General features: G+C 48.6%; 1 protein-coding gene across 6 annotated transcripts in view; it reads left to right on the forward strand.

The window, feature by feature from the left end:
• Window positions 1-14233, forward strand: part of PTPRA (protein tyrosine phosphatase receptor type A) — a 161442-nt gene that overhangs the window by 139115 nt on the left and 8094 nt on the right. For all 6 annotated transcript variants that reach the window (XM_023251393.2, XM_023251391.2, XM_023251390.2 and 3 more), the window contains 8 exons: window positions 44-141; window positions 1265-1384; window positions 2142-2308; window positions 2809-2944; window positions 3653-3802; window positions 4963-5056; window positions 5356-5432; window positions 5908-6042. In XM_023251393.2, coding sequence (XP_023107161.1) covers window positions 44-141; window positions 1265-1384; window positions 2142-2308; window positions 2809-2944; window positions 3653-3802; window positions 4963-5056; window positions 5356-5432; window positions 5908-6042 — 977 coding nt within the window. The remainder of the gene's footprint in view (window positions 1-43; window positions 142-1264; window positions 1385-2141; window positions 2309-2808; window positions 2945-3652; window positions 3803-4962; window positions 5057-5355; window positions 5433-5907; window positions 6043-14233) is intronic.

Consider the following 14233-nt stretch of genomic DNA (forward strand, 5'->3'; position numbering starts at 1 on the left):
CCTTGGTGTGTGTTCTCCTCATCTTTGCTATTGGCTACTTTAGGACCAAAAGAAGAAACAGTGAATGATTTCTGGAGGATGATCTGGGAACAAAACACAGCCACCATTGTCATGGTGACCAACCTGAAGGAGAGAAAGGAGGTGAGTGGAGACATTAGATAGACCAGCATAACTAGCAGAGGAACTCCTCTGTGTTTGAGCCTGGGCTGTCTACCCTTTGTGGTTCCTGTGCCAGTCATTGATCAGACAAAGCCCAGGCCACTGTGCTTATCAGACTTTCCTATGGCCTGGAAGTCTCAGATGAACTTCAGGGGTGTGCCTAGGGCATGTTGCCTATGTCTGATAGTCAGACAACTCACCCTGGTTTCAAAACAACCTGAAGGAAAGGTTGGGCCGTTTGCCAAGAAAAGCTACAGAGGAGTTTTTTTCCCCCGTGGCTTCTCCAATCCCTCGTTCCCCTGATTTCCTGCACCTTCTCTGAGTCAACAGAGGAAACTGTATGAACTGAGACCCTGTGGGGTGCAAGGGAATCAGAGGCCCTGGTCTGATCATGCACTCAACTTTCTGACTGATCCTTTTCCTTTTGTGTCTGTGGCTGCCAAGTCTATGCCTGGCAAGGCCCTTCACTGCGCCATAGCTAAAACCAGTTCTGAGTTCTAGATCAAGCCCCAGAGAATAACCCCCATTCATGGCAGTCTTTTCCTAGAATGGCCCTTAAATTACCTTGATCCCCACTCTGAGGTGTTGAGTGTGTTAATCAGCAGTTGCACAGTGCTTAGGAGGGTTGGTACTAGGGCTGGGCTGTAGGTTTGTTTCCTCCAACCTGACCTCTGACTCTCAGAAGCTGTTCAAGGTCCAGGCACCAGAGAAGGCATCACTCTGCCCTGGTTACCCCCTTAGCAGGTTGCTGGTTCCAGGGAATCAGGCAGGCCTGTCCCTAGACCATGACCTGGCATAGTGGAAGGGCACATTTTGTAGGTAAAGTAGCTTTTGATTTGCCCTGAACTGAGGGAACAGGGGTGGGAAAGAGCAAGAAGTATAGGGCTGGGGCTATGTATAATTTAAGAGATAGTGCTAAACAGGATGGAAGCTGAGGGACTTGAAAAAAGAAGTTAAATAAGTCTGCAGCTGACGGAGGTGAGAGAAGAGGCCTTCTCTGGGGACTTCTGTCTGGGCTTTTGTGCTCCTTTCCTTCAGGTCCTTCACATCTGCTGGGGGCAGGAGGTCTGAGGTCATCAGGTGATGTGTGTCTGTTCCTTTCCAGTGTAAGTGTGCCCAGTACTGGCCAGACCAAGGCTGCTGGACTTATGGGAATATCCGAGTGTCAGTAGAGGATGTGACCGTCCTGGTGGACTACACAGTGCGAAAGTTCTGCATTCAGCAGGTACTGCCTCCTTCCTCCTTTCTCCTCTCGTATTTGGGATCTGCTGACCACTAAGAGAGTGGAACAAACTGGGTCATCCCCCCTCTTATCCAGGGTGGTCAGGAATCACTGAGTGTGAGGTATGTTTGGACTCTGAGATTAGAGATCTGGGCTCCTAAGGAACTTTGTCAAAGCTAAGGGAGGAGCATTTTCATGACTGGGAGAAAAAAAAGTATTATTGAGATGGAGTTTGATCATCATCGGGATGATGTATGTGCATCAGGAGGTGGTATAATCTTCTGGGGACTTGACCCACCTTCTCCTTTCTTACTCCAAAGGCTCCTGACATCAAGGATATGGTGGGCCCTCCTCTTGGTCCTCCAGAGTGACCCTGGAGGCTTGAGCAAAAGTTGCCTTCAGAGCTGCGGGGTGGTGTGGTGCTATGAAAAGGGGACTTAACAAGAGTTGGGAGACCTGCATTTTAGTTCTGATCTTGCCATTAACTAGTTCTGAGACCTTGACGGGGTCACTCAGCTTCACGGAGTTTCACGTTTCACACCTGTCCGCTGGGAATAATAGTAACAGCCCTGCCTACCTCCATGGAGTTCCTGGGAAGAGATCCTGTCTCTGTAGTTCACACTTCCTTGGGTTCACTCTCATCTTCCCATTGTCATTGACCACCACAGCTGCCCTGGCCCCCAAGCCTCACCTCCCCTCCCCTGACACTCCCCTACCCCAGGTTATCAGGGCCAACACACAAGATCTCCTCACTCCACAGGTGGGCGACATGACCAACAGGAAGCCACAGCGCCTCATCACTCAGTTCCACTTTACCAGCTGGCCAGACTTTGGGGTGCCTTTCACCCCAATCGGCATGCTCAAGTTCCTCAAGAAGGTGAAAGCCTGTAACCCTCAGTATGCAGGGGCCATCGTGGTCCACTGCAGGTCAGTGTGGCTGACCCTTGGCTCCCCATATACCATATTCTCCCACGGTTAGAGCAGGGGAAAGCACGGGGGCCCTGGCTGAGGAGAGGGGGCTAGCACAGAGCAGATCAGCTGTTAGGGTCCTGGGACAGCAGCCAGAGAGACTCCTCAAGTTTTGGTGCTGGGTATAGAGCGTTTGAGGAAAGAGGGAAGGGTAGTCCTCCAAGATTGGGGATGGGCAGACCACTGCTATGAAGCCAGAAAGCTAGATTGAGTGCTGCTTTGTGTACTTGGAGCCTTCTGACCTTTCTAAGTGTCGAGGTTCCGTGGTCCTAATAAGTAAAGGTACAGAGTCCGGGGTGCAGTGGGATTGTTGGCTCCATGAGAGTTCCAGCTAGTCACCATTCAGAATTAGAATTTAGTGGCCTGAAGAAAGAGCCCTGGCCTATGCTGCCCCCTCCCTGTATGTTCCCACAAGGCATGCTGGCCGTCCCAGTAACACCCCTGCTCTCTGGCTACAGTGCGGGTGTAGGGCGTACAGGTACCTTTGTTGTCATTGATGCCATGCTGGACATGATGCATACAGAGCGGAAAGTGGACGTGTATGGCTTCGTGAGCCGGATCCGGGCACAGCGCTGCCAGATGGTGCAAACAGATGTGAGTGATTTGTGGATAAGGTGGGGCAGGGGGGAGGCACATTCCAAGACCAAAACATCTGCTAGCCTCATGGATTACTCAGCTCCTAGGTTATTGTAAATGATCAGCATGCAGTGTAATGAAGGACCCTTATAAATTATGTATTAAAAGAGACACGGAGCATAGAGGAAGTTGTGCCTACGGGAATTGGGAACGCAGGTGTCATTTGCACTAGACTCCTAAGGATAAGGAACAGGTCCTAAGAGAAGCATGCAGGCAGCTGAGAGAACCAGTGCCCACAGAGTTGTGACACAGCTTGGCCATGTCCAGGAGCAGCAGTGGCCGTGTCCACAGAGCAGCAATCCGCTCTGTAGTTGGGGCATGGGGTTCAAAGCGCACAGCACTGGAAGGGAGCCTGACAGAGGTTTTGTGTGTCACCGGATTTTGACAACCCCTTCAGACTATTAAATGTGTGTTGTCAGAATGAGCAGGAATTGGATCTGTCCTTCTCTCCAGGCTTCCAGTCTAGGAGGCTGCCAGAGTAGGACCCTCCCTCCTAAGTGAAGCACCCCCAGAGGGACTCATGCATTTCAGGTCCTGCCCCGGGACGAGAGTGAATGATTTTATTCCTGCTAGGGTCAAAGGAGAAGTGGACCGGAGTGAACTGGAGGTGGGAGGGTGTGATCTATGTTGTGTATAACTGAGAACTCGGGCATCGTGACGTTTCAGATGCAGTATGTCTTCATATACCAAGCCCTTCTGGAGCATTATCTGTACGGAGATACAGAACTAGAGGTGACCTCTCTAGAAACACATCTGCAGAAAATTTACAACAAAATCCCAGGGACCAGCAACAATGGATTAGAGGAGGAGTTTAAGGTGAGTTGGAGCTGAACTCCTTCATTCAGACTGGAGGATTCACGTGCTCTGGGGAATCCCCTTGTGAGGTATGTGGGTGGTTAAGGGGTTATGTGGGTTTCTGGTCCTTTACTCATACCCTAGTCACTTTCAACCCATCCTGTATGTTAAAATCACTTGGTGGTATTAGGAGGAAAGAAAAAACAGGCAATATTTTTTTTAAGTCCCCAAGTCTGCCCCCCCATCCCCACACACAGGTGATTATAATGCACAGGAACAGCAAACCTTTCCTGTAAGGACCAGAGAGTAGATATTTTAGGCTTTGCAAGCCATGTGGTCTCTGTTGCAACTACTTAAAACCATTGCTATAACATAAAAGAATCTACATATAGATGCTATCTAAACAAATGAGCATGGCTGTGTTTCCATAAAAGTTTATTTATAGGCAGCAGATCAAACTTGGCCCATGGAGCATAGATTGCTGACCTCTGCTGTGTGCCATTGGACAATGGTTCTTAGCACACCTAAGGAATATGTCACACCCTTGTCAATACAAGTGTTCCCAGAAGAAGAGACTTCTGGGTTGCAGTGGGAAAGACCACATCCCTTAAAGCAGTTCTCAAACTGTAATGGCACACAGATTACCACAGGATCCCGTTAAGGTGCAGGTTCTGATTCAGCAGGGGGAAATAGAGTTAGGGCCTAAGATTTTTCATTTCTAACACAGTGAGACTGATGCTGGTTTCTGGGCTACACTTTGAGTAGTAAGGATCTAGAAGGAGCCTCAGAATCAGGAGAAGGGAACATTTGCATTTGAATAAAGTTTTCTAAAGAGTCCAGTCTTCCTCTGGCAGAGCAGCGGGGAAAGAGGAAAGGCAGGCACCCTCCTTCCTATGAAGCTAGGATCCTTGCTCCAGGATCATAAAGTTCCAGCCCCAGGGAATCCCAGAAGGGTCCACAGGAGCCCTCAAGGCAGTGTTTCCCAAACACTTGTTCTTGGCTTCTTCACTGAGCTTATGACAGAAGGAACTGGGTTCCAGCAAGAAAATGTGGAAATGGAGGTCAGGGCTCCAGTGAGGAGCAGTAGACACCAGAGTAGCCTAGAGATGCAGGTCCAGTGAAGGCATCATCTTGCCAAGTTATGGGGCGCAGTAATGTTTCCCCTCTCCTTCCCAATTCAGAAATTAACATCAATCAAAATCCAGAATGACAAGATGCGGACTGGAAACCTTCCAGCCAACATGAAGAAGAACCGGGTTTTACAGATCATTCCATGTAAGAGCCCTCTCCCCATCCCAAAGCCTTAGTGTCCCGTTCCCTCCTTCCCCTTCACCCCTTCCACTTCTCAGGTGCTAATTAATGATCACCTTGGAGACAAGAATTAGGGCACTGCCTCTTGTCGCTCTCAGTTCTTCAGTGGCTTCTGGAAATGAAAAAGCATGAAGGCCAAAGGGTTTCTCCCTCCTGCGCTGGGAACAGGCATGTTATTGCCCAGCTGGGATGGGTGGGAAGGAGAGATTGAAAGAGAGCCTGGAGGTGATGTTGGGGAGCCACAGCTGCTGTCCTTCCTGCAGATGAATTCAACAGAGTGATCATTCCAGTTAAGAGGGGTGAGGAGAACACCGACTACGTGAATGCATCCTTCATTGATGTAAGTGGTGGTTGTGTCCCCAGGGCTCCCCACCCTCCATGGAGACTCAGCTGGGCCTCGCAGTGCCACCCTCCCAAGTGGTTGGGAGGGTTGTCTTTGAGTCAGTCAACAAATACAGAACTGATACCAACCTGTACACTAGGTCTTCCAGGCCTCAGAGAGCAGAAGGTGGGGAGGAAACAGAGGGCACACACCAGAGTGATAGCTAGAGGGAAAGCTCATAGCACACACCAAAGGCTAAACGCCTCTGGTCCTTCCCATATCTGTTCTCTTCATCCCAGCCTCAAACCCCCATCCCTCACCCTCTTAAAAAGAGACTAGCGTGTCACACAGGGTTTGGTCCTTGACCAAAGGGAGCTCTGCCTGGGATGAGTTTGCCTCCAAGCAGCCCCATCCCATCCTAGTGGCCTGTCTTCTTTGCTCTCCCCTCCCTGATTAAACCACCTTACTCCTACCATTGACCTGGCCTGCATAGGGCTACCGACAGAAGGACTCCTACATCGCCAGCCAGGGCCCTCTTCTCCACACCATTGAGGACTTCTGGCGAATGATCTGGGAGTGGAAATCCTGCTCTATCGTGATGCTAACAGAACTGGAGGAGAGAGGCCAGGTGAGCTCAAAGAGGTCCTGGGCTGTGGGAGAAAGAGACCACAGGAAAAGGGGTGGAGGGGAGCTAAGAAGATATGTTTGGCATAAACTGCCCAAAGAGCCATATCCAAGCAGCTGATACGTGAGCAGTCTGGAGCTTCTCTCAGGACTGGAAGGGCAGTGTGGTCTGAGTCCCCAGACAGTTCCCACCATTTTACTTCTGTCCTGAATACAGTTCGCCCCAAGCCTAGCGTTGTGCACACCTCCTCCTCCCACCCCCCTGGCAGGGACAGAGCTGGTGAAATGAGGGATGCAGAGCCCGACCGAGGCTCTGATGTGGAGTTCCTGAGTGTCTCTAAGAAGAGGGTGCCTTCCAGGCCAGAAAAATGAACCAAAGGACTGTGGGAAGATGAGTTGCCTCTTTGCAGACTACAGTAAAGGAAACAGTGGAAGTTGAGAAATAACAACACAAAAGGATATTTATAAGTTAACATTCAGTTAACAAGGAAATCTTTAAAATTTTTTTTTTTCTTTAACCTTTATTATTGAGAGACAGAGAGATACAGAGCGTGAGCAGGGGAGGGGTAGAGAGAGGAGGAGACACAGAATCTGAAGCAGGCTCCAGGCTCTGAGCTGTCAGCACAGAGCCCGATGCGGGGCTCGAACTCAAGAACCGCGAGATCATGACCTGAGCTGAAGTCGGTCGCTTAACCGACTGAGCCACCCAGGTGCCCCAACAAGGAAATCTTTTAAAGAAAAATGTCCTCTAGTCATTTAAAAAATAGAATTGCTTGGAACTCTGAATATAAGGGACCATAGAAGCCCCCTTAGGTCAGCTCCATTCAGTGTAGGAGCTCTCTTAACACTGTTCCTGAGTTACCGTGCAGCCTCTACTGAGCACTTTGAATCTCAGAGATCGCCCTTTCTCTGCGCACCCCCACCCCACCTCTGCTGGGTGGCCCAGTGTGTATTCACACAGTGTTTCTGATCTTAAAAACTCTCTCTGCTGTGGTTAGAGTGCAGTAAATGGTTGCTTCGTTATGCCTGGCGCGTGACTTAACAGGGATCAGAATTGAGAGAAGCCAGCAAGGGCCTGATGATAAAGATCTTTCTGAGCCACAGTGAAGAGTTTAGACTTTATAGGGCAGTTTAAGAGCCCTTGACAATATCAGATTTGTGGGGTTTTTTTGAAGTCCTTCTGGCTGAGTGAGGACAGATCAGAAACCAGCACACCAAAGGCAGAGAGGAAGTCGTGGCAGTACTGCTGGTGGCCTAGACTCAGGGATGGTGACAAGGGGTCTGTCCCAAAAGATAGTGAAGAGATGCATGGACTGGGCAGGGTGAAGAATTAAGGATGACACCCACTTATGACTCACTGAATTTGCAACCAATTAAAAATAAAAATTACTAAATACATCCTACATTAGTTGTTACCAGCTACATCTTCCCCGTTCTGTACTTGTACAGTTTGTTTATTTTAATCTTGATACAGTTTTATACATATTTGCACACCCAGCTCTTCTGTGCGCCAAGAATTTTTTCAGGCTTAATCATTTAGCACATTGGCTATTCTTTCCAAGTTTCCATCACGTCTCTAATCAACAGGCATACTTCATGGATCTTCATCTATCATTAATGACAATACTGATGAAGTGGAGTTTTGGGGCACAGTTCCTGGCTCTGCAGTTGTGCAGTGAGCTGCTGTGTTACCAGGAACTAGGTGTGTGTCTCCTGGCCCTCTGTGACAAGCTAGGATGGAAGGTGCACGTAAACCACAGACCTGCACGAGGTTATCCCCACGCCCCCTGCCTCCAGATCTATGATGGACAGGCCCACACTGCAGGCAGAAGAGCCGGGATGGCAAGCACAAGTATCCTGTCTCCATCCACTGCCCTGGAAGGAAATGTGGCCCAGTGAATACCTCACTAAATACATAGGGATTTAGTCAGTTGATTGAGGCCCGTTCCCCTTTACCTACCACTCGGCCTTATGCCTCTGTCTTTGCAGGGCCAGGGAGACAGGTAGCAGCTCTTGCCCTCAGAAGCTTCTGAAATGAATGAGAACAGGATATTAATAACATTCTTTACAAGGCCTCACTGCCCCCCTAAGACCTAATTCCGCTTCCTGTTCCATCTCCCGTTCGTCTTGTCAAGTGTAGCCTCCAGGGAGGCGAACACAGTAAGCCTAACTGATACATTTATACAACATGACACCACCACTGCCCACGCCTGGTTTTAAATTCCCAAGGAAAAAGTCTTAATTCCAAAATGTAATTTTATATACATTAAAATCCCAAAAGAATTAGAACTTAAAATCCAGAGTCCTCTTCTCCCTGTTTTCTTTTTCTGCTCTATCCTAACCAGAGGGGTCCACCAAGATGCTTGTGAGGCCTGGGTGCCCTCAACAGCTGTAAGTTGGACCGTTCGTCCGAGTGGGCAGAGCAGTTCCAGCAGTTTCTACATGAGGACAGCCCAACCCAAGGTTGTGTGCCCCTTACCCAGTGTCGGCAGAATGAGATTGCATTAGGCACCTGCCATAAAGCGTGTGTCCCCATAACCGTTGTCAGCCTCGGACCATGCTGAGACTAGTTGCTGTCCAGGGGGAGGAAATTAAAGACAGCAGTAGAGAAGACACAGAAGCTTCTGCTGTAGCTTCTCCAGGCTCTTTTCCAGAATCCATAACCCGAAAACAAATCTGAGATTAAAGCCCTGTTCCCAAGTATTCTGCTGCTGGACTTGAGCACATCTATTCCCAATCTCCCATCCTCTGCTACTGATGATTTTAACACCTGCCTTATTGCCCCTTAGTGGCCCCTATGCCTGATGCCTGCCTCTGCTCTTGAAGGCGTAAGTATCCACGTGGGAGACCCACTTATTCTTGGTCTTTCCACCTCTCGGCTCCCTCAGCCACCCAGTCAAATCACAGCCTTGTCCCTGCCAATATCTGCGCTGCCTTTGAGATCTCAACCCTGGGTCCCGCCCTGCTTACCATCTGCTGATCGCCAACCTCACTACTTCCCTCCTCTTACTCCAGTTAAGTTTTTCTCTCCACCAAATCTCTAGAGCTGTGACCAGGGCCCGGGGGCATAAGAGCACCTGGCTCCACGTCTCCGACACAGACAGTTTCGCCACTCACCACTGACAAAATCCACAGACCGAGAGACACGAGTGGAGGTGAAACAAGAAAGGAATTCATTTCAGTGAGGCCGACACTGGGACGATAGCAGACTAACATCTCAAAGACTATCTCCAAGTGCTGAAAATATTTCTAGGTTCATGTAAGGAAGCTGTGGGACAAAGTTCAGTGGGTACGTGCAGGTGGGCAAAAAGGTCAGGTCGATCATGGTCAGACATGTGGGGTCTTGCTGAAGTCATGGCAGTCATTATTGCCTCAGGGATAATTTCAGTTCCCATCCCTGGATGCTTTGCTTGCCGGATCTTTTGCCTGCGTTAAGAGAGAAGCTGGAAAGAAAATTAATCAGAAAGTACAGACTGAGGTCAAAATGGAAGAGGTTAAAATCCTCTTCCAGAGCCACCGACTCCTCCACTTTTCAGCCTGGGACTCCCCACTCATGTTCTCACCTTCCTCCCTACTCTCTCTAGAGTTTTTGTGATTTGTCATTATTATAATCCTTCCCTTGCTAACATCTGTTATTCCCCCCGGTCTCTTACTTTCATGGCACCTTATCTCTCAGCCTGGCTCATTTTTCTCTAGGAAATCAGACAAGAGCAGGTTCATCTTCCCTCCTGCAAGCACCCAGCCTCCTCAGATCTGCAGGCATTCTCTCTCCTTCTCTCCTGTTGTAGCGGGAGGGGGTCCCTGCCCCTCTCTGTCCACCTGTCCACTGTGCCGGGGCCCCCCCCCACCCCCGCCTTCTCAAGTGTGTTGCTGCAGTGCTCTCTGACCCAGTTACGCCAACCAGCCTTCGCGCTGTTGCACTTCCTGTCTTTACAAGATGAAAATCTCTCCTGTCCCACAGTTCCTTCCCTCTGCCCCCGTCTCTCTGTACCCCTTCCTTCCCAGCACAACTCCTTTGAGGAGTTGGCTTCCTTCCTTCCACTTCTGTCCTCATCCTGTTCCTTCTTGGTCAGGATCACTGGTGACTGCCTTCTTGCCCTTCCAAAGGCCTTTCTTCTCTCTTGTCTCTCTGGTCCTTTTATTGCAGCATCTGAACACTCAACACCTCCCGCCTCCTCAAAACACTTTCTTCCTTTGAATTCTATAATATCACCCCCTCACTGGCCCGGCAGTTCCTTTCATTTTCTTTGTGACCACCTCCTCCTCTGCGTGACCTTTTAATCATTGAGGTGTCCTCGACTCAGGCCTTAACCCTCTGTAGTTTGTCTTAACACACTATCTTTTGAGGACATCTAGTCCTGTGGCTTGAGATGCTGTGTATACGCCAGAGTTCCCCAAATCTGTGTCTCTAACCCAGCCCCCTCTTCCCACTTGTGTATCCACGTACCCACCCGATATCTTCACATGGCTCTCCGTTGAGGATCTCGAACTCCACCTGGCCCAGATGAAACTTGATTTCCTCCTTCCCCCATACTAGTCCACCCCAGTCTTGCCATCTCAGTAGGTGGTGCCGCCTTCCACCCGGTTGTTCAGGGAGAAGTCTAGGAGTTCCCTCCATCGCTCCCCTTTCCTCACTCCTGACACCGGTGAGGTCTGACCTGTGCTGACCATATCCGCTTCTCTCTAGCGTAACTACTGACCCGTCCTAGAAACCACCGTCCCCTCACCTGCACCACTGAAGTAGCCTGGCAGCCCGTCTACCTGCTTCCATTCCACCCACTTTTAGTCACCTCACATGGCAGCTGGAGATCATTTTGAAAACATAAACCTAACTGTGGTCACTGCTTAAAGTCCATTTGGGGCTTCCTGAGATCTTGAGGGGAAATTTACTTATGCATACAAAATTTAGGAACCTTTCATATTGATATCCAGTCCCAAGACTTGAATTACATTGTTCTTCCTCACAGTTTCCCTTGCTCATTTTAAATACAGTTTCCATTTTCCCTCGTTCCCTTCTGCCCTCTAGCTGCTGAGTGGAGCATGGCTTCTGAGATGGGTCACAGCCTACTCCCTGCGAGGGGGGGTCCCACCTTTGCCCTTGCTTTGTGTTCTGCACAGGCCTGGTCTCCAGCTCACATCTCCCTCCTCAGCCGGATCCCAAGGGCTTTGTAGCCCGGGCATCAGTAGGTACGGCTGCTGGCCCCTGTTCTGGATTCCTCAGGTCCCCATTCTGCCTGCTTAAGGAAGGGGGTTCCTCTCCTTTGGCCCAGAGAAAAGTCACCCCAGGAGATTTCTAAACTGGAGCTGTTCTTGTGTATTCCAGAGCCTTCTCTCTCAAAACTTAGTTCCCTAACTCTGTATCCCTGGAGGCCTCCTTCCAGTTTGCTCCTTTTCTTCTCTGTTGTGCCTTACCACTAAGGTCTCAAATACCTGAAAGCCATCAACTGTGGGTCCATACTATTTCTTTTTCTAGTCATACTGTGATTCTAGCCCATACACTTCATTTCTCTCAAGCCCATTTGGATCTTAGCACTGGTAATGGTTTTAAAGTTCCAGTCTTCACTCGTAGCTGGTAAGCTGTGTAAAGGCAGTGTTGGGAGGGAACTATGGCAGCAAAACTCATTCCACTCACTAATGCCCTAAAAACCAACATAATCTCTTGTTTAAGAGCCTTAATTAGAATTTTTTTAAGCTGTTCTTCTTGAGAAGAGGTCCCAGGGCCCCAACCCCCAAGGCATCCCCAGGGCCCCCAGTGGGCACATCGTGGAAAAGCACTAGTCTATGACATTGCTGTGATCCACCACTTTAATAATTCTGTGTTTTAGAATGAGCTCAACATCATTTATAAAGTGGGTAATGAATGATTACACATATGAAAAGCAAGAAGAGTCACTAAAATGGACTTCTAATGATTAGTTTATTCGGACTGAGAGACTATTGGTGATTTTTATTTTTCTACTTCTCATAATTTTCCCAGTGAATGTAAAATACATTTGTGGTTGAGGATTTTAAAATTGCCAGTAGTGAAGTGTCCGAGATCTTCACCGAAATGCTCTGAAGAAATGGACAGTATAACTATATTGTTTTATTTATGTATTTATAGCCTGACTCATTCTGCAAGCATTGAACAAATTCATTTACCAGATACTGAGAGCCTACCACATGCAGGCAGTTGCAAGGTGCCGGGGAGACAAAGATGAAAAGTGGCAGTCACTGCCCACAAGGAGCTGTGGAGGAAATTGAGCCAGATGCCAGCAAGACAGGCCATAAACCATCTCCTGCTCACTAGCAAGGACAGCAGTGCGGGTGCCATTGCAGGATCAAAAGATAAAGAAGAGGGGCTCCTGGGTGCCTCAGTCAGTTGAGCCGACTGGTTGAGGTCATGGTCCAAGTGTTGTAGGATCGAGGCCCGTGTCAGACTTCGTGCTGAGCATGGAGCCTGCTTACGATTCTCCCTCTCTCTCCCCCAGTCTGTCTCTTTCTCTCAAAAAAGAACAAAAACAAGATAAAGAGGGAAGGGATGATAGGGTGCCAGTGTGGCTCGGTTGAGTATCTGACTTCCACTCAGGTCATGATCTCATGAATGAGCCCGCGTCGGGCTCTGTGCTGACAGCTCAGAGCCTGGAGCCTGCTTGCAATTCTGTGTCTCCCTCTCTCTCTCTATCTTCCCCTGCTCGCTCTCTGTCTCTCTCTCTCTCTTTAAAATAAATACACATTAAAAAAAAAAAAAAAGGAAGGGGATGAAAGGGTGCTGTGGCCTGTGCTGTCTGAAGCACCATGGCTGGATGGGAATGTCACTGGGGTCAGTTTCTCTGGCTTAGCAGTCTGACATATGTAAACATCTGTAAGATGTGGAAACACCCCAAGGGAACAAGGGATGGAGAGGCATTGGAGCAAAGACATTTCTCTCCACCCTGCCATTGAGTGTTGGATGCAGCTGAGGTGATGGTCAGAGCTCTTCAGAGATACCGTAATATATTGCAAATTAGACTGTAAGTAACACCGAAACGTTAAGGGATTATGTCCAGTAAGGGAATTAAGTTTTTAAATTTACATTTGACTCGTGAACAACATGGGGGCTGTTGTTGTTCAACCCCTAGCACCCTGTTCCCACTTTGTGCAGTCAGAAATCTGTAGGAGCACCTGGGTGGCTCAGTCAGTTAAGCATCTAACTTCCGCTCAGGTCATGATCTCATGGTCTGTGGGTTTGAGCCCCGCATTGGGCTCTATGCTGGCAGCTCAGAGCCTGGAGCCTGCTTTGGATTCTGTGTCTCCCTCTCTCTCTGCCCCTCCTCTGCTCGCTTGCTCTCTCTCAAAAATAAACATTTAAAAAAAAATCTGTATATCCCAGGGATGGAAGCTATAGCATATGGAATATAGTCAGTGGTATCGTAATAGCGTTATATGGTGACAGATGGTAGCTATGCTTGGGTGAGCACAGTATAATGGATAGATGTGCCAAATTACTGTGTCATATACCTGAAATTAACACTGTGTGTCAACTGTACTTCAATTAAAAAAAAAAAATCTGTGCTGGGGCATCTGGGTGGTTCAGTCGATTAAGTGTCTGACTCTTGGCTTTGGCTCAGGTCACGATCTCATAGTTAATGAGTTTGGGCCCCACATCAGACTCTGCACTGACAGCACAGAGCCTGCCTGGGATTCTCTCTCTCCCTCTCTCTCTGCCCCTCCTCTGCTCTGTCTCTCAAAATAAGTAAACTTAAAATTTTTTTGAGAAAAAAAAACCTGTCTATAGTGTTTGACTCATCAAAAATGTAATGAATAGGGGCTCCTGGTGACTCAGTTGGTTAAGTGTCCCGACTTCAGCTCAGGTCATGATCTCACAGTCCGTGAGTTCGAGTCCCGCATCAGGCTCTGTGCTGACAGCTCAGAGCCTGGAGCCTGCTTCGGATTCTGTGTTTCCCTCTCCCTCTGCCCCTCCCCTGCTCATGCTCTCTCTCTCTCTGTCTCAAAAATAAAATAAAAACATTAAAAAAAAAAAAAAAGATTCCCTCTGCCTCTCCCTTTGCCCTCAAAAAAAAAAGTAAAAAACAAAACAAAACAAAAAAATGTAATGAATAGCTAGCCTACTGCTGACCTGAAGACTTATCGGTAACATAAACCGTTAGCACATATTTTGTATGTTTTACATATTCTATACTGTATTCTCATAATAAACTAGAGAGAAAAGAAAA

The sequence above is a fragment of the Felis catus genome, chromosome A3 (assembly GCF_018350175.1).
Source record: "Felis catus isolate Fca126 chromosome A3, F.catus_Fca126_mat1.0, whole genome shotgun sequence".
NCBI classification, from domain to species: Eukaryota; Metazoa; Chordata; class Mammalia; order Carnivora; family Felidae; genus Felis; species Felis catus.